The 22,576-nt window shown below is 39.2% G+C and overlaps 1 protein-coding gene across 2 annotated transcripts in view; it reads left to right on the forward strand.

Annotated features, from left to right (window-relative positions):
- MAP2K1 (mitogen-activated protein kinase kinase 1) overlaps window positions 1-22,576 on the forward strand; it is a 71,137-nt gene that overhangs the window by 32,586 nt on the left and 15,975 nt on the right. For both annotated transcript variants that reach the window (XM_016141004.2, XM_016141005.2), the window contains exons 2-5: window positions 550-760; window positions 2,188-2,334; window positions 11,021-11,098; window positions 11,679-11,730. In XM_016141004.2, the coding sequence (XP_015996490.1) occupies window positions 550-760; window positions 2,188-2,334; window positions 11,021-11,098; window positions 11,679-11,730 (488 nt within the window). The remainder of the gene's footprint in view (window positions 1-549; window positions 761-2,187; window positions 2,335-11,020; window positions 11,099-11,678; window positions 11,731-22,576) is intronic.

Genomic DNA, 22,576 nt, shown 5'->3' on the forward strand with positions numbered 1-22,576 from the left:
GAACGTGGGTGAAGGAATGCACGTTTATATGTATTATGCAAAAATAAATATTTCAGTTATATCTTTTTATAATTCCTTGCTTTATTTTGATTAACCTGGTTTCTGATCACATTAGAAAGGAGAGTTTACTGTCGTGATTTAGTTTAGAACCTGTTTTGATAATTTGGTTCAATTTCAGTTTAGTGGTCTTAGGAAATAGATTTTATTTTGTATATGTTGTCACCTTAATACAACAAACACTAGTGGGGCCTTTACAATTTTTTATTTTCTTAATGGGGCTTTTAAAACTGAGGTTTTAAGCAAATTAAGGTGACTCATTCTGAATTTTAGTAGATTCTTTGGTTTCTCTTGCAGACTCACAGCATATTGAGAGAGACCTAATTCCCTTATTTTACAAATGAGGAAACCAAGGCCTTGTCAGTGGTGAATTGTGTGGGGTAGTGGACTGAGGTGGGCAGAACCACAGCAGATGGAACCATCCCCTTAGCCTCTTCTTCTGGGCGGATTTCTCTGGCGATGGTACTGACCTGTGCTCTCCCTTTGGGACAGGACCAACCTGGAGGCCTTGCAAAAGAAGCTGGAGGAGCTGGAGCTGGATGAGCAGCAGCGGAAGCGCCTTGAGGCCTTTCTTACCCAGAAGCAGAAGGTGGGGGAACTGAAGGATGATGACTTTGAGAAGATCAGTGAACTGGGTGCTGGCAATGGCGGTGTGGTGTTCAAGGTCTCTCACAAGCCATCCGGCCTGGTCATGGCCAGAAAGGTGAGGCAACCAAAAAAAAAAAAAGGAAAGAAAAGGGCTGAATCAAGCTTGCTGGTAAACAGGTGGATCATCTCTTAGAAGACCTGGTAGCCTGGGTCCTGGAGTGAAAGGAAGACTGACTTTTCAGTCAGTACCTTTTATGCTGTTTGAATTTTGTACTCATGTTATGTATCAGATTATAGGTAAACACACTGATGATGTGTTAGTGTATTTATCCCATCCCCAGACTAGAAAATAACAGCAAGTGACCCTTTGTTAGCTTTCTGTGTGCCCTAAAAAAAATGCTAGGGTGCATGTTTGTAATTTATCAAGTGCAGAAGAAGCTTCTCTCGTTGACCCAGCCCCAAGGATGCACAAAACACCCATTTCAAGTTGTGTTCCCATGCTCCAGCCCCGCCAGTGGTTCCCCTCATTTCCCTACAGTATTACATCTCGGATCCCCACCATGGCATGCAGTCTTTGAGCTGGATTTCCTTTCCCATCTACCCTGGGTTCTCCTCTTTCTGAACACAACCCCCTGCTTCAGTGAAGTTGGACTCCTCCATGTTTTCAGCCCACCGAGTTCATTCCTGTTCACATATTTTTGCTTGTCCTGTTCCTTCCATCATTTCAAACAGTGTACATCTTCAAGGCCCACCTCTTGTCTAGCTTTCAGTAGCTGCTCCAGCCCACACTGATAACCACAGTGCATGTCCTCTGACAATGAGTGGCTCCTTTTAGAAGTTCGGCCTTATTTGGGAACCATTTCATATATCTATTACCTATTATCTAGCTGAAACAAGGGACAAATTAGGGAGATATAAGGTGGCACCTGAGGCCCTAACCAAATCTCAACCACTTGAGCCTTCTGAGGTAAAAGAGAAATCTCTTGAGCAACTTTATAGTTAGGTCAGCATACCCAGTTCCTCATTGCCTTTTACTCCTCCTACAACCCTACAGAATCAAGCAGGTCCTCAAGGCTACTTTCCCTTCATCTCTACTTTATGGCTCCTTTTGGAGGAAATTCTTCATACCGCTTTGTTCTTGGGAGGGGAGAGCTCTTCTTCCTCAGTTTTGGCTCCCAGGATCAAAAGTATAGCTGGCCCTCCTCTGGTTACAGCTCCTCAAATGCCAACACCTGCCTTGGCACTCAATACTTTGGTTACACAGAAACTTGTTAAAACTTGGTGAAATGAAGGGGCAGAGCCACAGCAGATGGGACCCTCCCCGCAGCCGCCTCTTCTGGGTGGTTTTCTCTGGTGACGATATTGACCTGTGCTCCTCCCTTAGGATAGGACCAACCTGGAGGCCTTGCAGAAAAGGCTACAAGAAAAGACCTGTTTCCTCTCATCCTACCTTTAGGTGCTTAAGCATTTAAGAAAGTTTTTATCTACTCATTCATCCATATATTTTTAAAGCCTCTCTTCCTCCCACCTTTCTTTCCCTAGTTAATTCACCTGGAAATCAAACCTGCAATCCGGAACCAGATCATAAGGGAGCTGCAGGTTCTACATGAGTGTAACTCTCCGTACATCGTGGGCTTCTATGGTGCATTTTACAGTGATGGCGAGATCAGCATCTGCATGGAGCATATGGTATGTGGCGATCTGTTGGCCTTTGGAGCCTGGGAGTTGGGCGGCTTTGGTCTAATCTTTGGTCTGAGAGGTGACTAGCTAGCTGCCTGGTTCTCCTGGATCCCTGTACTCTTTTGGGCATCTGGGAAGCCTGACTGTAGAGCTTGGAATAGCCAATAGATGACAGGTCTCCTGTCTGGGTCCTGCCTTTCTTCAAAGAGAGATGGCAGCAACCAGTTATCCCTGGTGGGTGTTCCTAGAGTATATCTCCCAGTTTTCTTGACTCCAAAATTTTGGTATAGGTAAAAACTGGTCAATATAGTTCAAATTCATTTATTATACACAGTGGCATATGCCAGTCCCTACCCTCAGAGAGTTTATAATCTTCTTTATTTGAGGCCTGAAGGGATTCTTTGGGTGTGTAGAGAAGAAATCCCACCTGATAAACAGTAGAGAGGACACGTGAAAGGGCATTTATGGGCTAATCATATATATGTGAGCTGCCAGTCATCTTACCATTAGCTGCCTGGAATTCCTTTTTTCTCTTCCCAGTGACAAACAGTAACAACAACAACAACAACAATAGCAATAATGTTAGCAGCAGTGATAATGATAAACTAATATTTATTGGGTATATATCAAGCACTATCCTAAGTAAATTAATATTTTATTGCATTTTCACAATCTTACTGGATAAGTACATCATCCACATTTTACAGATAAGGAAACAGGATCAGAGAAATGGAATAACTTATCCAAGGTCATACTAAGTGGTATTGGTAGAATTTAAACTGATGCAATCTGACCCCAGTGCCTGTAGTTTGATGAAACCACTGAATAGTTATTGGGGCCCTGTTTTCTCCTTGATGCCTAGAACTTTGAAGAGAGAAGCTGGTTTCATGGTTGCTATATTTTTATGTCCCCATTAGGCAGAATGGCACCGGGGACCTTTGGAATCTGAAATGTTTATTCATATCTCTCTTTTCCACAGAAATTCAAGTAGGTACTTTGTCTTGTTTGCCACTGTGCCTCCAAAGCCCAGAATAGTCCTGGCACACAGCAGGTGCTCATAATTATTTGTTTACCAATTGTTACCATCTCATCATATCCTCGGGCAAATTTCATTATCTTTCTGATTCTCAGTTTCCTTATCTGTAAAGTGGCCATTATTATACCTGTCTCTTTGTGGTGAGGATTAATTAAAATCACAGATATAAGTTTTCCAGCACTGTCTGATGCAGCATGTCTTCTGCAAACATTAAGCTTTTTCTTGATTATTACTGGCACTGACAGTTCAGAGATACAGGCTGACATGATTGAGTCTCATACTTCAAGAACGCTATGTTTTCAGTGTCCCTCAGCAACTTCTCCACTTCCTGACTCTGTAGACCTGGCCTCTGGAATGAGAGCCCTGATGCTTGGTCTCAGTGAACTCTAGGAGAACACACTCTCCTTGTGATTTGACTCTAGCTGGTGTTCCATTATTTTGAACATCTCTTAATGATCAAGAAATGCCATGCACACTGTTGCAGGCATCTGCTGACTTTTCTGGGTGCCATATGGAACATGGATCCTTAAAACATCTGTGTGTATAAAGGTTACTGAGAAAGTACTCATTCCCTCTTCAGTGAGAGCAAAGCAGTTTCTCTGGGAACCATATGAACATTTCTGGCTTCGTCCTAGCCCAGGCCTGTGGTGCTGATTAATTTTTACTTGGGTCTTGGCTTTCCATTGGTGGGGTGCGGCTGAGAAAGGGTGCTGTTTCTTATCCTTTGGGTTTCTTGGGCTCTTTGTGTTCATTATGGCTGGTTTTCCAGCTCTAGGCTAAGAGTTTTGGATAAATGTGTCTGCGGCAGTGGAGGTCCTGGAAAACTAGAAGGGGGAGAGGGTGGAGGTAATATTGATAAACTAATGACAGGAAAGGCCTTCTTTCCTCCTAGGTTTCACCAAAATAATGGCAAGTGGGTGGTGGCATGACTAGACATAAAAGTAACTGGCTCTCGCATCTTCTACCGCTTGCTGAGTCCTTTTCACAATATGTAAGTTATTGATCACGTCAGGCTTGTCACATGAGCTGGATTATTGACTCCACTCCCTACCCCAGACAGTAGATGGAGTAAGGGCTTGACAGGTTTAGTAATTAGTCTAAGTCATATAACCAATAAGTGTAAGTGCTGATTTCTAACCACTGTGTCTAACCTGTCTGCTTTCTTTCAATTTAATACTCTCTCCAAGTCATATACTTATACTCAGGATTTTCTCATTTCTGCAAAGAAATGTTTGGACCAGATCTTCTGTAGGGAATCCTCCCCATGCTGACATCCTGTGTTTCTATGGTATTTGGCACTTATAGCCTGTCAGGATTTGCATTAATCAGCATGGGTTCTGCTTCACACTTATTTTAGTGCCTATTATATGCAAGGTGCCCTGTGAACCGCCGAGGAGATGGAGACATTGAAAGCAGCATCTCTGCCTCCTAGAGCTGGATGGCTGTATTCTAGGGCTTTCTCAAGCGAGGGGTGTCATTGTGGATGTAAGGGCTTCTTAGCACCTGGTATGGGTCATTTCATACCTTCTAAACCATCAGAAATTGTTTCCTTCAAGTTTGTGCCACTCAGAATTCTGCCTTTAATAGGGAAACCAGGAGGTATTTGTGGGGTGAGTATGGTTGAACTCTAGAGTGCTTACTTCAGAGGTTAGGATTAGGCCCTAAACATTGATAGGCAGTGGCCTATTCATTTATTTGGACCTTGTTGGAAGCTCTTTTATTAACTTTATGTGGCCTCTGGTCATGTGGAGGACAGTCTTTTTATTTATCTTAAATTGACTTATTTTGAGGCTTTGTCATTCTGGAATCTTTATTCATGCTGGATTCATAGATATTGATCATGACCTTTGTGCATCTTGCCCTGTCTCCCTCCATCCCCTCCAGCTCTCCCTTCCAGGAGAAGAGGACACAGGACATGGCAAAGCTTGGTTTCCCATTCTCTTGGTACATTTTCAGTATCTGCAGATCATCCCCCCTACCATGGATTTGGCTCCTTGGGAATAGTAGGGTCTGCCATACAGTGAAGCAGAAGATATTTCTGAAATTGAGAAGCCTGAGCCTGGAAAACTGGCTGTCAGACGCTAGAAGGGTCAGAACCTTTTGAGGGCCAAGCACAGTGTCTGGCACCTGTTAGGCTATATGTGTTAGGTGACTGAATCGAGGGAGGCCAGGGTGGGGGAAGGCACGGTCAGACCTGGGGCTCAGTGGGAAAGAGGCATTGGCTGTCTCAATAGGCTGTCTTTCTGGGTATACACAGGTTCAGACAGCAGCTATAACAGTCTGTTAATACTAGTGGAGGGGCTCAGAGCAGCCAGAGAAAGGCCCTGTCAGGAAGCAGTTGTGGCTTGAAGTCCAAGCAGCCATGAGGGCCAGGGTAGCTTTCTGCTCTAGCCCTCCCTAGACACACTCACCCCTTCCTTGGTTCCTGAGCAGGTTCTCCTGCAGGAGAGCTGCCCTTGACAGACAGACTGACTTCTGGCTGCTACTTCTCTTTTGGGATTCTGCTTTGCCTCAGTTTCTCTGTTTCAAAGGTGTTGACATGTAGAACTCTGTTCATTAGCCATATCCCAACTTATGAGGTTCTGTGGTCTTGTCACAAGTCTTTGCGTGATATTTTTTGTCATTAACAATTTCTCCCAACACTTTATTATGAAAATTTGAAACATACAGAAAGTTGAAAGAATTTTATAATGCACACTGTAAACCCATCACCTGAATTCTTCAGTAAACATGTTACCATATTTGCTTTACCACATATTGTTCATCTATCCATTGCTCAAATTATTTTGGGGATGCATTTTAAAGTAAAATTATGTCATCACAATTTTATTCACTGAGTCCCATCTTCTAAAGCACTTGGCCAGGGTCTGACTGTTCATAGAAATAAGCTGTATGTGTACTGTCCAGTCTGAATTTTGATACCCAAGGAGTAAATGAGGGCTCCTTGATCAAAGCGGGTATGCTGTTGTTTTCGGGAAGTAGATTCCTGCCCCTGTGGTAGCCAGGCAACCATAAGATCGGGGACTCAGGATTTATGGTTCTCATGCAGGAGTAAAAGCTTTTGAGCTCTTTTTTTTTTTCCATAAAGCATTTGTCTCTCTATAGAAAACCTTCACAAAAGCACCATTGACTTAGTTAATAATCAGCTTCTAAAAATACGCACAGTTTCAGCAGCTTTAGTCAGTGAAGGCAAGTCCTTGGCAACAGTGAAGTAGAATTAAAAGGTTGTGAGGTGAGTTGCAGGCAACTCTGGGTAATCCTGACTGTGGTTCATGCTTCTTAAATCTTGCTAATTCCATTGTTCACATTGTAATGTCTTATAGCTCAGAAGGAAGTTAAAAAGAGCCAAGGTTTCTTCTTTTTTAATAGAAATATTTACCATAATTCCCAGGGAAAATGTAAACCAAGACGGTTAGTTGTGCTGCACTCATCCCAAGCTGTGGAACCTGAGAACCACAGGATTAACTTTTCTACTTTGTTTGAATCAGTTTTGAAAGGACCATTTTTTAATTAATTAATTTTTTTTTATGGTGACATTGGTTAACAAAATCCAGTAAGTTTCAGCTATACACTTTAACAATAGGCATATATATATATATATATATTTACACAGTGTGTTCACTTACCATAGTTAGATTTCTGTCACCACACATTTGACCCCCTTTATCCCGTCTGTCTCCCTCCTCACCCCACCCCCTACCCTCCGGTAATCACTAGTCTATTATCCATGTCCACGAGTCTCTGTTTATTTGTCCTGTTCATTTGTTGCTTCTAGGTTTATATTCCACATATAAGTGATTTCATGTGATTTTCGACTTTTTCTGTCTGGCTTATTTCACTTAGCATGATTGTCGCAAATGGCAGTATTTCATCTCTTCTTATGGCTGAGTAATATTCCATTGTATATATATGCACCACAGCTTCTTTATCCAGTCATCGTAGGACACTTGGTTGCTTCCATGTCCTGGCCACTGAATAATGGTGTGCAAATATCTTTTCTGATGTGGATTTTCAAGTCTTTGGGGATTGCTGGATCATATGGTAGATCAATTCTTAGTTTTTTGAGGAACTTCTATAGTGTTTTCCATAGTGTCTGTACCATTTTGCAGTCCCACCAGCAGTGTATAAGGATTCCTTTTTCTCCCCACCCTCTCCAACACTTGATGTTACTTGTCCTGTTGATAAAAGCTATTCTAACAGGTGTGGGATGGTATCTCTTTGTGGTTTGGATTTGCATTTCCCTAATAGCTAACAATGTTGAACATCTTTTCAAATATTTGTTAGCCATTTGCATGTCCTCTAGGGAGAAGTGTCTGTTCAGGTCCTCTTCCCATTTTTTGATTGGATCTTTTTTTTTTTTTATTGAGTCGTTTGAGTTCTTTGTATATTTTGGAGGTGTTGCTCGCAAATATATTTTCCCATTCTGACGGTTGTCTCTACCTATTGATGATTTCTTTTGCTGAGCAGAAGCTTTTTAGTTTGATGTAGTCCCATTCATTTATTTTAGCTTTTACTTCCTTTGCTTTTGAGGTCAAATTCATGAAATCCTCTTTAAGTCGAAGGTCCTTGAGTTTAGTTCCTGTTTTCTTCCATGCATTTTATTGTTTCAGGTCTTATACTCAGGTCCTTAATCCATTTTGAGTTAATTTTGGTGTATGGCGATAGACAACAGTCTAGTTTCATTCTTTTGCAAATGGATTTTGAAAGGATCATTTTGTTACCTGGTTTTAAGTCCTCCCTGAGAATTAGGCAAAGCCATTTAAAGGATCTGAAGCCACATTTGATTGGAAGCAAAATAGCAATGGCTCAGAAACTTTCTGCACTGGAGTTCCTCTTCCATCAGTAAAGGAAATTGAGAGGTGTTGGGCATTTCTAGGGCTGGTTGACTTGGGTGTAGTTATTTGGCCTGTGGTATTGTCTTGATTTGGTCACCAAGGGCCTGTGGCATTCTGAAGGCTGCCAGGCTCATAAGATGACCCATACCTCAGCCTTAGTTAGGGCTCTTTCTTTCAAGAGCTCTTAGAAAATATATATATTTACAGGGCAGTTCTGGTTAGTTCTAGATTCATAATTCTATTCTTTTGTCTGTATGGAGATTGTGGTATGTTTGATTTTTAGGTTGAATTTAGGACCCCTCCATTGTGCTCCTTGGTGGACAGACCCACCATTAGTCCCACCAAGGGACTTATTTCTGTGCTAGGGAGTTAATTATGATTAGAAGGCAGACATATTCAGGGTGTTCATTTGGGTTTGAGGATTCACAACTGTATGAATTTTTTTTCTATCAGCATTTGTGATCCAGAGTTGACATGACAGAAAGTGATTGGTCCGAACTATCCTTTTTATAAGCATGGAATTTTTAAGTTGATAATCTACTTTTAGAAGTGTTAGGTAACATTTCCTGAGAGGTCTGTATTCCTGAGTGAATCGTCCTTGTTTTCTCACCTCCTTTAGAAGGAAAGCAGTGTTGAATCTACCTAATAGTGCCTTTGCACAAAATGGGTGCTCGGAAAGTATCTGCTAATTTATTTATAGATTTAATTCTCCACTGTCATAAATGAGTTCAATCAAAAAAGGTTGAACATTTAATGTAGAAAATTTATAAACGATAGACAAGCACAAAGAAGAAACTGTCATGCAACAAAAATCCCTGATAATCTTATTACCTAGATTGGAAATAGCTATTGATAACATTTTTGATGTTCTGGTTTTTTACTTATAAAAATGGGATTTTCCTCTGTCCTTCTTTAGTTTATATTATGTATTGTTCTCTGACCTTACATTCCACAGATGCATTGTAGAGGCTTGGTGATTTTGGAGGGAACTTTTCTCTGGTCTCACCCACCTCCAAGATCTTGCTTGGCTTCTTTGTCACTCCTTTTGTGAGCGAGTCCTTCCTTTAGCTACTTGGTGCAAGAATCACTTCTTCCTCTGAGCACCTTTAGCAATGTGTGTGCTCTCTTTATTTGTTCCCTGCCTTGTTTCAGAGGAGGATTTAAAGCGCCTTGCCTCTTTATGAATATGTCCTATCTTCCAAGCAGACTGTTTTTTTACTGTATTGATAGATTTCCATCCCTAGTTCCTTATGTATCCCTGTGCCTTACACAGAGGTGACTAATAAATGAAGTAATGTTGGTAACTTCTCAGTGGAGGAAAATCAGTCTGAGTTTGAAATTCTCTCTACTTATAAGGGTAATTTTAAATTGCGGATGGTAATTGGTTACACCTGAAGCCATAGGGGCATGAACCTGTTTCTGCCTTGACACATCAGAGTTCCTTGAGTGAAGCGTTTTCTTCAAGATCTCCAGTTAAAATGTAGAATCTATAAATAGAAAGGCCCTAGTATGTGAGTCCTGCAGAGGTTGGCTTCAAAATATACTTGTGTACTCTCTTAACATTCTCTTTTTCTACTGCCTTTACCCAGGGTCCAGCTCAGGTCGTCTTCCCCTGATTTAATCCTTGCTCATCCCCTTGCCTCTTTCTCTCAGCTGCTATGGTTTTCATCTTAAAACACCCTGGTTAGATTCCTTTCCTTCTCCTTTACAAAATCAGGTCTTGGTGCCTTGATGTGGCTCTGTGATCTGGCCATAGCTGGCCATTGCTAGCCTGACCCATCATTGCATTTCTAAATGTACCCATGGTGAAATGAACCACATGTCATCCCAGAAGTAATACACAATTTAATTCTTCTCTCCTTTTGATCTTATTGAAATACCTTGTTCTTTTCTCCCCTTGCTCCACTCTTTTTCCAGGTATGGAAATCATGCTCATTCTTTAAGATTGAGAATGAGTATGATTAAAAGGCAGACATATTCAAATGCCATTCTTATAAATGAAGTCAGAATTACTTCTCCCTTCTTCATGTCTATAGTACCTTTCCATACATTTATTCTTTAAAAAAAATATATTAAGAGCTGTATTCATAATAAAGAGGCTGATATTGTTCTTCCCACTACTACTTTGTAAATTTACTGAGGTCAGAAACTAGGTCTTTTTCATATCTGTATCCCCCATAGAACTAACATAGTCTTTGGCACTTTGTAGGATTTGTGAAGTGAATGTATAGCTTTCTCTGACATTTAAAAGATTTTATTAATTATGATTTGTTAGGGTAGTGCCAATTGTAAGTTGTGACTTGTATGGTGATGATAAAATGGCTAACATTTATTGAGCACTAAACTGTGCTCTAGACATTGGTTCTTAGTGCTTTATTTTTTAGCTTGTTTAATACTTATAATAGTCCTGTGATTATTATAATAGCCTTATAATTATTATCATCCCCATTTTATAAGTTGAGTAACTTGATCAAAGTCCCCTAGATGGTAAGTAGAAGAGTAGGGATTTGAATTTAAATGGGTTGCCTCTAGAGCCAGCCCTCCTGGTCAATATATATAACTGTCACAAATGAGGACTCCCCTTTTTAACCACTGAATTAGTAATTTGTTTAATGATTATTCATAGGATTTGAGTTACTAGTTATTTGATACCCCCCACAGTGTTTCACATGCATATGATATTTGATGTCTGGAACAAACCAAAGGGTATTTATGCTTCTAGGAGTATTTGCCACCTGTGAGATTCACTTTCTTCCTGAAGTTTAACACTTGAAAGAATAGTTAGAAACATTGTCACTTAATGGGCTGGTATTCTTGTTCTTAGGATGGGGGTTCCTTGGATCAAGTGCTGAAGAAAGCTGGAAGAATTCCTGAACAAATTTTAGGAAAAGTTAGCATTGCTGTGAGTATACTATGCAGTTTTTCTTCTAAGTCCTGTCATTGATAAGTTAATGAGTTGGTAGGAAATGGACAAGGGAAGAAGCTAGGAAGTCAACAAAGGGAAAGTTTGTAATAAAATGGGGTTTTCTCACTAGAGTTTTCCCTATCTAGATTATTTATGATATTTCTCTCTCTCTTCCCGCCCCCCCCCCGCCCCATTCAAACTAAAGAAGTGACTTCCTCTGTTTAAAATTTTCTCTATATGAAAAGTACCACAGAATATCCAAAAGAAATCCTATTTGTGGCATCAGAAAGCCTCTTTTTAGATTGCAAATGTAGAAAGAAACAAATTGCAGCAAAGTAATTTTTATGTTTAATCTTGCAATAATGAATTTTACTTAAAAATAATACTCTGTATGCCATGTAAAAAGATGGTTTCTTGATAAGGAAGTTAAAAAATCAAATGAAAGAAGAAAAAACAAGAGAAGTCAAATTTGTGATGTTAGATCAAATATTTTCTAGATCATTTTAAAACAGACATTGAGTATTTTTGAAATATCACTATTTCAGTTTCCTATCTTTTTACATTCTCTTTTCTCTAGGTGATAAAAGGTCTGACATATCTGAGGGAGAAGCACAAGATTATGCATAGAGGTAAGAAATTACTTGCTAGTATTGCTTTTTAAATTTTAGCTGAAATCTAAATGAATTCTCTTTTGTGTTTTAGTGTAAAAGCCATTTAATAGTATTTTAAGTTTTTATTACAAGTCTTTGACTATTTAACTTGATGGCTGGAGCAACCTCTTTTTGGTCTGTGGTACACCTGTTACCTGAAGCTGTGACAGGCATAATCCACAGCAAGCCCAGCCCAGAGGCTCAGCTGGAATTTAGTTACCCATCCCCCAGTGTCACTGTCTGCCCTCTGGACTAGACTGTGCATAGGCTCAAAGCCATGACTAAATAACTAGATATGAGTTTGACTGTAGAAGAAACTTTGGTGTCTTTTAAGAAAGGTTCATGTGCACTTACCATATGACCATACCACTCTACATATTTATCCAAGATAAATGAAAATATATGTATGTCCACAGAAACTCTTGTACAAGGGTTTAAAGCAACTGTATTCATTGTAGAAACAACCAAAATGTTCTTCGACAGGCAAGGAGATAAACAAATGTAGTATCTCCATATGATAGAGAATACTATTCATCAATAAAGATGAACAGGCTACTGATAGACATAACTTTGATTAATCTCAAAAACATTTATGGTGGATGAAAGAAACCCAGCACAAAATAGTACATACTGTTACCAGTTATATAAAATGACAGAGAAAACAATGGATCTATAGTAATATGAAGTAGAACAGCAGTTGCCTGAGGGTTTAGGAGAGACCTAACTTCAAAGTGACATGAGGGAACTTTTTGGATAATGGAAATGTTACATCTTGTTTGTGATGGTGTATATATGGATATATGCATTTATTAAAAGTCAAACTTTCCACTAAAGTGGCTGCATTTTACAGTATATAAATTATACTTCAAGTGTATTTTTAAAAAGGATGAAGAAACTAGAGGAAGGAATAATTGAAAATGTTGTCAACCATGTCCCTTCAGCTGCGGTGTGCTAACAACAACAAGTATAAAGAGGGAAGGCCGAGGAGGAGTGGAGTAGAGTAGACTGGTGAAATTGACTGGTCAGCTTATGAGTGGACCATATGTTAGGTGATAACATTCTGAATTTTAAAATAGGCATTTTTTTATTGTGGTAAAATATACATAACATGAAATTTACCATTTTAACCAGTTTTAAGTGTACAGTTCAATGGTATTAAATACATTCATATTGTTGTGCAACCACCACCACCATTAGTATTGTTAGGGTGCCAATTTTGCTTTAATTGATCTATAGATTCGAGGCTATTTCCTTGAAAATATCAGCATTCTTTTTTGTGGAACTGAAAAACTGTGTCTAAAATTTATATGAAAATTCAAAGGATGTAGAAGAGTCAAAACAACTTTGAAAAAGAAAAATAAGGTTGGGGGACATACGCTACCCAATTTCCTTGAAAATATCAGCATTTTTTTTTTTTTTTTGTGGAATTGACAAACTGTGTCTAAAATTTATATGAAAATTCAAAGGATATAGAAGAGTCAAAACAACTTTGTAAAAGAAAAATAAAGTTGGGGGACACACACTACCTAATTTCAATATTTGTTATAAAGCTACAGTAATCAATAGAGTAGTGTATAGGTGTAAAGCTAAACATAATAGATCAAATAGAACAGAATGAAGAGTTCAGAAATAGACACATATGTATATAATCAGTTGACTTTTGACAAAGATTACAGAGTAGTTCAGTTAAGGGAAGAATAGTCTTTTCAATATATGATACTGGAACAATTGGGTGTCCTGTGCACAAAAACGAACCTTTACCTCACACCATATAGAAAAATCAGCTCTTGGTAGATCATAGGTCTAACTGTAAGAGATAAAACTATAAAAGCTCTAAAAGAACTATCTTAGTGACCTGTGTTTTAACAGTTTTTAAATGAGACACAAAGGCACAAACTAAAATAAAAATTAATTGAACTTCATCTAAATTAAAAACATATGCTTTTCAAAAGACACTGTGACAAAAATGAAAAGGCAAGCTATAGACTTAAGAAAATATTGGCAACACAAACATCTGTCAAACGACTTTATGTAGAATAATACATAAAGACCTCTATAACTTAATAATAAAAAGATAACCCAATAAAAAATAGATAAAAGATTCAAACAGGTACTTTACAAAAGAAGATATATGAATGGCAAAAAAGCTCATGAAAGGATATTCAACATCATTAGTTATTAGGGAAATGTAAATTAAAACTGCAATGAGGTTGTGGTTTTAATGACGTTACAAAATACCTGCTGTCAAAAGAGGCTGACCACATGTTATTGAGTATGCGGAGCAACTGGAACTCTCAGATACTGCTGGCAGGAATGTTAAATGGTATAATCATGCTGGAAAACAGCATATCAGTTTCATAAATGTTAAGCCTGTACCTACCTACTATACATTCAGCCATCTCACTCCCAGGATTTACCCTAAAGAAATAAAAGCATATGTCTAGTCAGGGACTTGTATGTGAATGTTCATAGTAGTTTTATTTGTAATAGCCAAAAAAACTAGGAACAGCCCAAATGTCCATCAACAGTTAAATGGATAAATGGATTGTGTTATATCCATAAATAGAATACTACTTAGCAGTAAAAAGAATAAACCGTAGATAAAATATGGATGAATCTTGAAAGAATTATGCTGCGTGAAAAGAGTCAGACAAAAAGCACATACTCTATGATTCCATTTGTTTAATTCTAGAAATTGCAAACTGTAGTGACAAAATTTAGATCAGTGATTGCCTGGGGAATGAAGGAAAGGGAGAAAGGGAAGAATTACAAAGGAACATAAAGAAACTTTTGGGGTAATATATGTATAATGTTGATTGTAATGACGTTGTATATATTCATTAAATGATGCAATCACATATATGGATTTATTGTATAAAAATTACATGCTAACCAAGCTATAAAAAAAAAAAAAAAGTCAAGTTGTTGAAAACCAGTGATAGATATTCTTAAAAGCAGCCAGGGAAGGGGACAACAACTTTGGAAACGAGTTTGGTAGTTTCTTTTAAAATTAAGTCATACAACCTATCAGCTTCACTTTTTAGTACTGATCTAAGAGAAATTTGTCTACATAGAGATTTGTGCACAAATGTTCATATCATCTTTATTCCTAATAGCCCCAAACTAGAAACAACCAAAATGTTTATCACCAACAGATTTTGATATATTCAAAGAACAGAAAACAACTCAACAATAAAAATGAACAAACTGTTGATAAACACAACTTGGATGAATCTCAAAAACATTACGCTAAGTGAGAGGCCTGACACAAAAGAGCACATATTGTATGATTCCATTTATATGAAATTCTAGGACAGAATTAATCTACAGTAAATCAATGATTGCCTGAAGGGTCTGTGGATAAGGATGGTAGAGTGGGGATTAACTTCAAAGGGGCATGAGGGAATTTTCTGCAGTAATCAAAACAGTAAATCTTGATTTTGGTGGTAGGTTCACAGATTTATACATTTTTTTTTTCAAAATTCTTCAAATTATGCACTGAAAATGCAAACTGTAGGAATCTTCTGCTTTCTAACTGCACTGGCTACCATTTTGCCTCTTTCCACTGGCAATTTATAAAGTATAAATAGGAGGTATGGTATGGCTTGAGGGGAAAGCAGTTTTCCAGCAGTTTTATGGCCCTTAATCTATGGTTTTTTAAGACCTCTGAATTCCATGTTAGAATATTTTAGTATGTTAATTTCTAGGAAATAGGAGTAGCTGAAAGGAGAAAAGGAATGAACATTTCTTTGAGCATAGGGCTATGTTCTAGGGCTGTAATTGACATATGTCATCTCACTGAGAGGTGCCCATGACGTCAATGTTGTTAGAAGGATCTGGTGGAGTAAAGCCATTACATCATGTATAAAATGGAATTCTCATGCCTACTCCTAGGTTGCTGTGAGGATTAATGATATTATAAAAGGAAGCAACTAGCAAAGAATTTTGCATGTAGAAGGGCCTAACAAATGGTAATTGCCTTCCTTATTTTATTCCCTTATGTAATTTGTGAGTAAATTGAGACCCAAGTGAGATTAAATTCCTTTTATAAACTGTACCTTTGTGTGCTCCTCACCTTTGTTCCTTCTACTGCCTTTCCTGAGAATACTTCCTTTCTGATTCTCCCCACCCCCACCTCCTTATACCTTTGCTAGATTGAGTGCTCATCTTTTAAATACAGCAGAGGCTAGGTAATCAGCCAGTTCAAGTTCAGATATTGACTTGCTTATATAAAAGGGTGTATAAACTCTATGAGTTTTCTATTCATTTGTAAAATGAGGATAATTCATGCCAAAGAACAATAGTTGCAGTAGCATACTTCATATAGTTGTGAAAGTTAAATAGTGTTCCTCATAAATCATTAATAAGTGTGTTAGCTAATAGTAATAAATGTTATTATTTAGCTCAGTCATCTCTTCTTTTGAAAAGCTTTCCCGTGAACCATCCAGTCCTAGAATGTATTAAGTGCTCTACCTCTGTCCTCTTTTTGTACAGTGTCCATTTCTTTTTTATTATAATCAATAATGTGATTATTTATTGAGGATTTGTTATGTACCAAGTGCTGTATTATGAGCATTATGCTTATTTGTTGTTCATAACAGCCTTGTGAAATATCTATATTTTTCCTAGTTTACACATGTTGGAAACCTGTGGGAAAAAAGCTCACAGAGTTTATATGTCTCTCTCACTAGTCTTTGAGTTTCTTCAAATCAGGAAACACGTCTAATTCATCTTTGTTGATGTTGTGGGGTTTTTTGTTTTTTTTTTTTAGGTGAGGTAACCTTTGGTTGACCTCACAGATTACAAGGACCTTGTCAGCTTACAATCCCTTATTTATTCATTCATTCATTCATTCATTCATTCATTCATTTATACCTGCAGCACCTGGTCTTCCTAGGTGGTCTCCCACCCAGGTACTAACCAGGCCAGACCCTGCTTAGCTTCGAAGATCAGAGGGGATTGAAGGGGATTGAGCCTGTTCAGGGTGGCATGTCCATAGTAATTCATCTTTGTATTTCCAGCCCCTAACACAATTTCAGAAAATGGCTCTTCCTTAAAGAGTTGTTAAATGGGTGGATATGTAATTAACTTTTGTCGGAACACACAGGAATCAACAGTGAAACTGGGCCAAGAACCAATGTCTCCTATTCTGAACACAGCCATTAATCCAGTTCTGTGTGTTTTTCTACCATGTGCCTTCTCTGTGGTTTTGACAAAAAGCTATAACTTCATTTCCATCTCATGGAAGGAAAGGTTTTAACTCATTCCTGGAATAACCTTTCAGAAGGGTGCTGCTCCCACTTTCCTAGGAATTTCTTCTCTGGCTCCACCAGTTAGTTATTAGTCTTTGGCATGAGGAACCGCTTTGTGAGCCAGATAGGTCTCTGGACAGATGTCTTTGGTGGAGTGTTCACTACTTGCCCAGCCAAGAAAGGGGAGTCACTAGAAGGACTTCTGCCCCAGTGAGCGGTGTGTGTGTGGGCAGACCTGGCCTGGCTTCTCAGCTTTTCAGACTCCTGTTTGTGGGTCTTCTCCAGAAGTGCTGAAAAGATTTACTGTGAGCCGTGGCCTGTGGGTGGATACTCTTGCACAGCTTGATTCTTGAGCAAGAAGCACAATAAGTAGATGGTTCCTGGAAACCTGAGTTAGGGTGTCTTTAGGCCTCCTCGCTGCCAGTAAGTTCTTCCTTTGGTCTAAATACATTCTTTCCTGATGAAATTTAAACTTCATTCTTCTCATTCTATCCTTGAGGAAAAATGAGGAAGTATAAAGAAGCTTTTTCTCTGCTTCAGATTTTTACTTTTTCCTACTCAATGTTATTTGCTGGTGATAGCTTAGTGATTATTTCAATTAGCTTTTGCTGTGTAATAAACCACCCCAAACTTAGTAGTTTAAAACAGTACAAGTGTATTACTTTCTACAGTTCTGTGAGTTGGCAGGACCTATCCCCCATGTTTTCATTCATCCTCTGAGAGGCAAAAGCCCTTGTTTCTTCCCGTGATAGCCTTAGGGTTTCGTTAGCAGGAGGGGATAATCCCAGTACTCAAGTATCACGTAAGCCTCAGGTTTGTTACTGTCTTATTGGCTAAAGCAAGTTGTGTGGTCAAGGCAGTATTCAAAGAATTAGAGGGGTAGACACTTATCTCTTGTTGTGGGAAGCTACAAAATATGATGGCCAGTTTTTTTCACTCTATCACAGTGATAAAAGTTCAGGGTTTGAATCCTGACTATGCTATTTACTGTGTAACCCTGGGCAAGTTATTTAACTTTTCCAAACCTCAGGAAAGTGGAGCCTACCTAAAGGTTGTGAGGATTATTTGAGATAATGCCAATAATAGAGAATGCCTACAAATCACTTAGAATTGTGCTTGACACATAATAGACGCTAATAAACATTAGCTGCTGCTGCTTAGCAGATAAGTTGGTATAGGTTTTTATGATTACCAGCAACAGAAACTAGCCTAACTTTTTTTAAGCCACGCAGAACTTACTTATTAGAAGGATCCTTTGAAAGGTTGAACCCATATACTTTAGTAGGTTAGGAACCAGGGCTGCTCTGGTTGGGGAGCTTGGTCACTCAAGCAGAAAAGCAGCTGCCATGAGGCCACACCTACCACAGAAGGCTGCAGCTGAGCCAGTTGGCCCTTCTTAGCCTTATGTCTGTGTGTGTGTTGGGAGGGTGGTGCTATGAGTGTTCAGGGGTCAGTGCTTCTGAAGCCTATACTCCTACAACAGTCACATAGGTGCATATCCCCTCCTGCTGAGTGTTGGAGGCAGGTTGACACCCTGTTACCTAATCTAGCATGAAGAGGTGACATTTAAAACTTTTAATTATTAGGTCGAAAGTGATTTCCAGGTGTGCCCCACTCTAAGTAAAACTAATGTACAAAAATAATTTATAACACAAGTTGCTCTGGGAGCAATTCTTTGCTTTTTAAAAACATTCACTCTAGGATCTTTCAAATACAATGTCTCATAGAATCTTCAAAAAGGCAAGCAAATCACATTAATTTGATTCAAACATTTCTTTTAAGGAATTCAAAACTAGGCATACCTGCACTTACAAATTACTTTTTAAGTGAGAGGAAGCACAATAATGATATTTGTGCAGAGACCAACTGTTTTCAGGTGCTATTTAGGTACTGTTTTTTCAGCTAGGTAGTAGCATCTTAAAAGTTTTTCAGTTATCTTTCTTTGTCTTGGTCCTAGTGAGGTATACCGCCTTGGATGTACACATGCTAGTTTTCTTACATTTCGAATGTGTCCAAGCTGGATGGGAACCTAGAGATAAGCATATTCTCAACCTTGATTCCTAAAGTGATTTGTCTTTGCCATCATAGAGCAGGACTTCTAGGGCAGAACAAGCACAGCTGATAGTCCCACTGTCTGAAGCTCTAGCTAGCTGTTCTGAATTTTATTCGTGGTGAACTGATCCACTGTGATCTGTCCTGGCGTTGTGCAGACATTGTATTTTATTTCCCCTGCATGTTCAAAGGGCGAAGCAGTCTGTATGTCTCAGCTTGGTATATGTAGTTTGTGCGCTGTAGATCAGGGGATGGGTATTATCTGCAACCCCTCTGGGAGTTTAAATTTTCTGTGAAATCTCTGGGTGACATTCTGGTGGGTAGTCATGGGTAGGTACATGCACATGTTCCTCCATGTTTGTTTTTGTGCCCCTCTCACAGTCACTTTCCCCATCCAAGAAAAGTGTTTTGTATCTGTAAAATATTCATGGAATATTTACCAAGTGCTTGGTACTGGATAAATCACTACAGAGAGCATAAAGATGGCTCATAAATGAATTGTGTCCTCTAATTGCTTATAGTCTAATAGGGAAAAAGAGACATATCTGTAAGTGACTCTAATACCTGATGGAACACAGCCAGTGTCATTATTTTATGCATGAATCACTACCCTGCCAACTTTCAAATAGAATCTGATGTGAGATAACTAGAAACTCAATTCAGGACTACTTAATCAAAAGAGGGAATGTATTGGTTTTGGTTACCACATGGTTGGAAAACAGGGATGAGTCTGGGGTGAAAATACTAGTCTCAAGACTCTGGTTATCTCTTGGCTTTACTCTTCCTTATGTGGGATTCCTTTTAGTCTGATTTCTTCACTGGAGGCAGCATGCACCTCAGAAACCTTAGATATATCTAGTGCTTCAGGTTCCCTTTCTCAGAAAAAGAGCTTCGAGCACTCTTTCCAGCATCCAGATTAGTGCTTGAACTCTACTTATTGGCTCAGCTTGGACTGCCCTCCCACTCCCGGACCAATCATTGTGTCCCAGGGGCTAGAGCAGTCTGGCAGGCAGGCCATCCTGGGTTATAAGCTCGCCTTAGTGGTGGGATAGCTGGGATGTCTTAGTTGATACCCCAGCAGAAACACTTGTTCTTGGGGGAGGAGCATATCCCAAATAAAAAAAGACTGTTTCTATTACTAGAAGATGGGGAGGAGGAATGGATACTTAAAGCAAGCAAATTAGAAAAAAAGTTTTCCCATTGAAAATACTATTAAGCATTGAGTCAGAAAGACAAAAAAACTGTTAACAGGTATTAAAACAATAATTAAACTTTTAAGGCAAAGGTGGACAAACTGGCAGCCTGCAGGCCAAATCTAGCCTGCTATCTATTTTCGTATGCCCTGCAAGCTAAAAATTGTTTTTCAGAATTTTGTGGCATGTGATAATTGTGTGAAATTCATATTTCGGTTTCTGTAAATGAAGTTTTATTGGAACACAGGCATTCTTGTTTAAGTGTTGTGTATAACTGCTTTTATGCTGTAATGATAAAGCTTGTGAAAGAGACTGTGTGGCCCTTAAAGCCTAAAATGTTTGCTCTCTGGTCCTTTATAGAAAAAGCTTCCCAATCACTGAGTTAAGGGGAAGAAGAATCCCTTGACTGAGGAAACTTTAGAAGTTAATCACAAAACTCAGCTTTAAGTTTATCAGCTTTAAAGTTCTTGATGAAAACATGGTAGATGACATTGGTAGAAGAGAGAGTTTTCTCCTGACCATGGAGCTCTGAAAGAAATTAGATATAAAGGTTTCCGTGTATCTTTCCACTTACTGTCGTAGGATGTCATAGGTCCGCTTCATTCAAAGCTCACCCCAGGTAGTTAGGTTTTGATTTAAACTGTGTGTGTATGGAGGATGGTGGGGGCTAGAATGCAACTCTGTTTCATTTAAAGCAGTGATTAGCATTGTTAGCCAGTCATTCATAGCCCATACTAATTACCCATTTAGCCCACTCTTATTTTGATAAAGACCCTGAAGAAGCATTGCATGATTTAGATCAATAATGGAGTTCATACAACTTAGCCTGTAAATTATTCCTGCCTTGGAGTTGCTGGCTGATGATCAATAAATGGGTAACAACAGTGTTAAATTATGCCTCAGCTTGTTTTTCTTTCCCTTCTATCAGATGAAGCAATGTGTAATCTGCCTGATCTTTATGCCTAGTATTGAATTAGTAGCCTGGGCCTGCAGTGTACTGAGAAAACCAGCTTTGATTTTTGAACCAGACTATAATTGAAGCAAGCTGGATGGGTCTGTTCAGAGCTAGAGAAGTTTGTACCTTGGGGCCATCCTGCTTGGAGTGCACTCTAAAAGAGTTCCTTACTGCCGAGGATTAAAAGAGTTATAAAAACAGGGAGCTCTCGGGTCAGAATAAGATTTAAGGCTTCTTTGGGGACAATAAGAGTGATTTTGGATCCTAGTAATGGGGGCAGGAATGATACTTTACAGGTATCCTAGCAGCAGCCTCCAGAGGAACTGGGTCCTCAGCCACAGTAAGGATTTCAACCTCTGAAGTCTTCCTCTCACTTCAGACTTACTGTTGCCACTGATAGGCAAGATCTGCAGTGGCCCAAGTTTGTTTTTGTTTTATAAGCTGTTGGTAGCTGACTCACATGTAATGAGTTTCTGAGTAGCTTCTTCTGCAACCTTTGTACGGCACTGTCCTGCCTGCCAGGTGTTTTCTAGTGTGTTGCCAGGCTTCCCTGAGCAGAAAGTCTGTGCTCCCCCTGAAACTGCTTCCTTTGCCCACCAGTCTCATCCCCAGCCATATGGTGACAGCCTCAAGGGGGCAGTGAATCTACAGGGAGATTCCTTTGAAGTCTGTCTAGACTGCCCCACCTTACAGATGGAGAGAAATAGAGTGACTAATTAGTAGCTGGAATCCAGTAGGCCGGTCTCTTGGTTAGAAATGAGAGTCACATTCTCTGTAGAATTATCTCAGCTTCTAGACGCACAGCGATGGATTATGGCTCCAGATGAGTTTGTCTCTAGCTCAAGTGAGGCAGATGAGAAGTTGAAGGAGGGAGAGTGTTTCAGGTCTTTTTAGGGAAGTATCATGGAGGAGGTGGTCATTCTCCATCCTTCGCAGTTGCTTGGAGTGAAGAAGGAGCACTTCTTCCAAAGAAGCTTGTGGTAGGGAGAGGGTTTTCTTGGTAGACTACACAAGGAACGTCTGTTCGTCTGTTACTTTTGGCTTAAATTCCTTCTTAATAGGCAAACACACTGTTTTAGTGCTTCCTTTAGGGACTTGTCCCAAGCTAAGCTAGGAATAACTAGTGAGTGGCCTCTTAACCTCCTTTCCAGACCTCTCTGGTGAATCATGCCGAGTTATGACCTAGGCACAAATAGTAATGCCTTAACTTTGGTGGAGTTTGGGTTACCATAAATACAGTGACATTACTAGAAACTCTCTCCCACTCTCCATTTTAAAATGAACAGACTTCCAGCTTGTCTTTACCTTTTCTTTTTGGTTGTCTTTTTTTTCTCTTCTCCAGCTGAGCAAAATAAGTCTTTATCAGGTCAAAA

This window comes from Rousettus aegyptiacus, unplaced genomic scaffold, assembly GCF_014176215.1.
Source record: "Rousettus aegyptiacus isolate mRouAeg1 unplaced genomic scaffold, mRouAeg1.p scaffold_m13_p_3, whole genome shotgun sequence".
Lineage (NCBI taxonomy): Eukaryota > Metazoa > Chordata > Mammalia > Chiroptera > Pteropodidae > Rousettus > Rousettus aegyptiacus.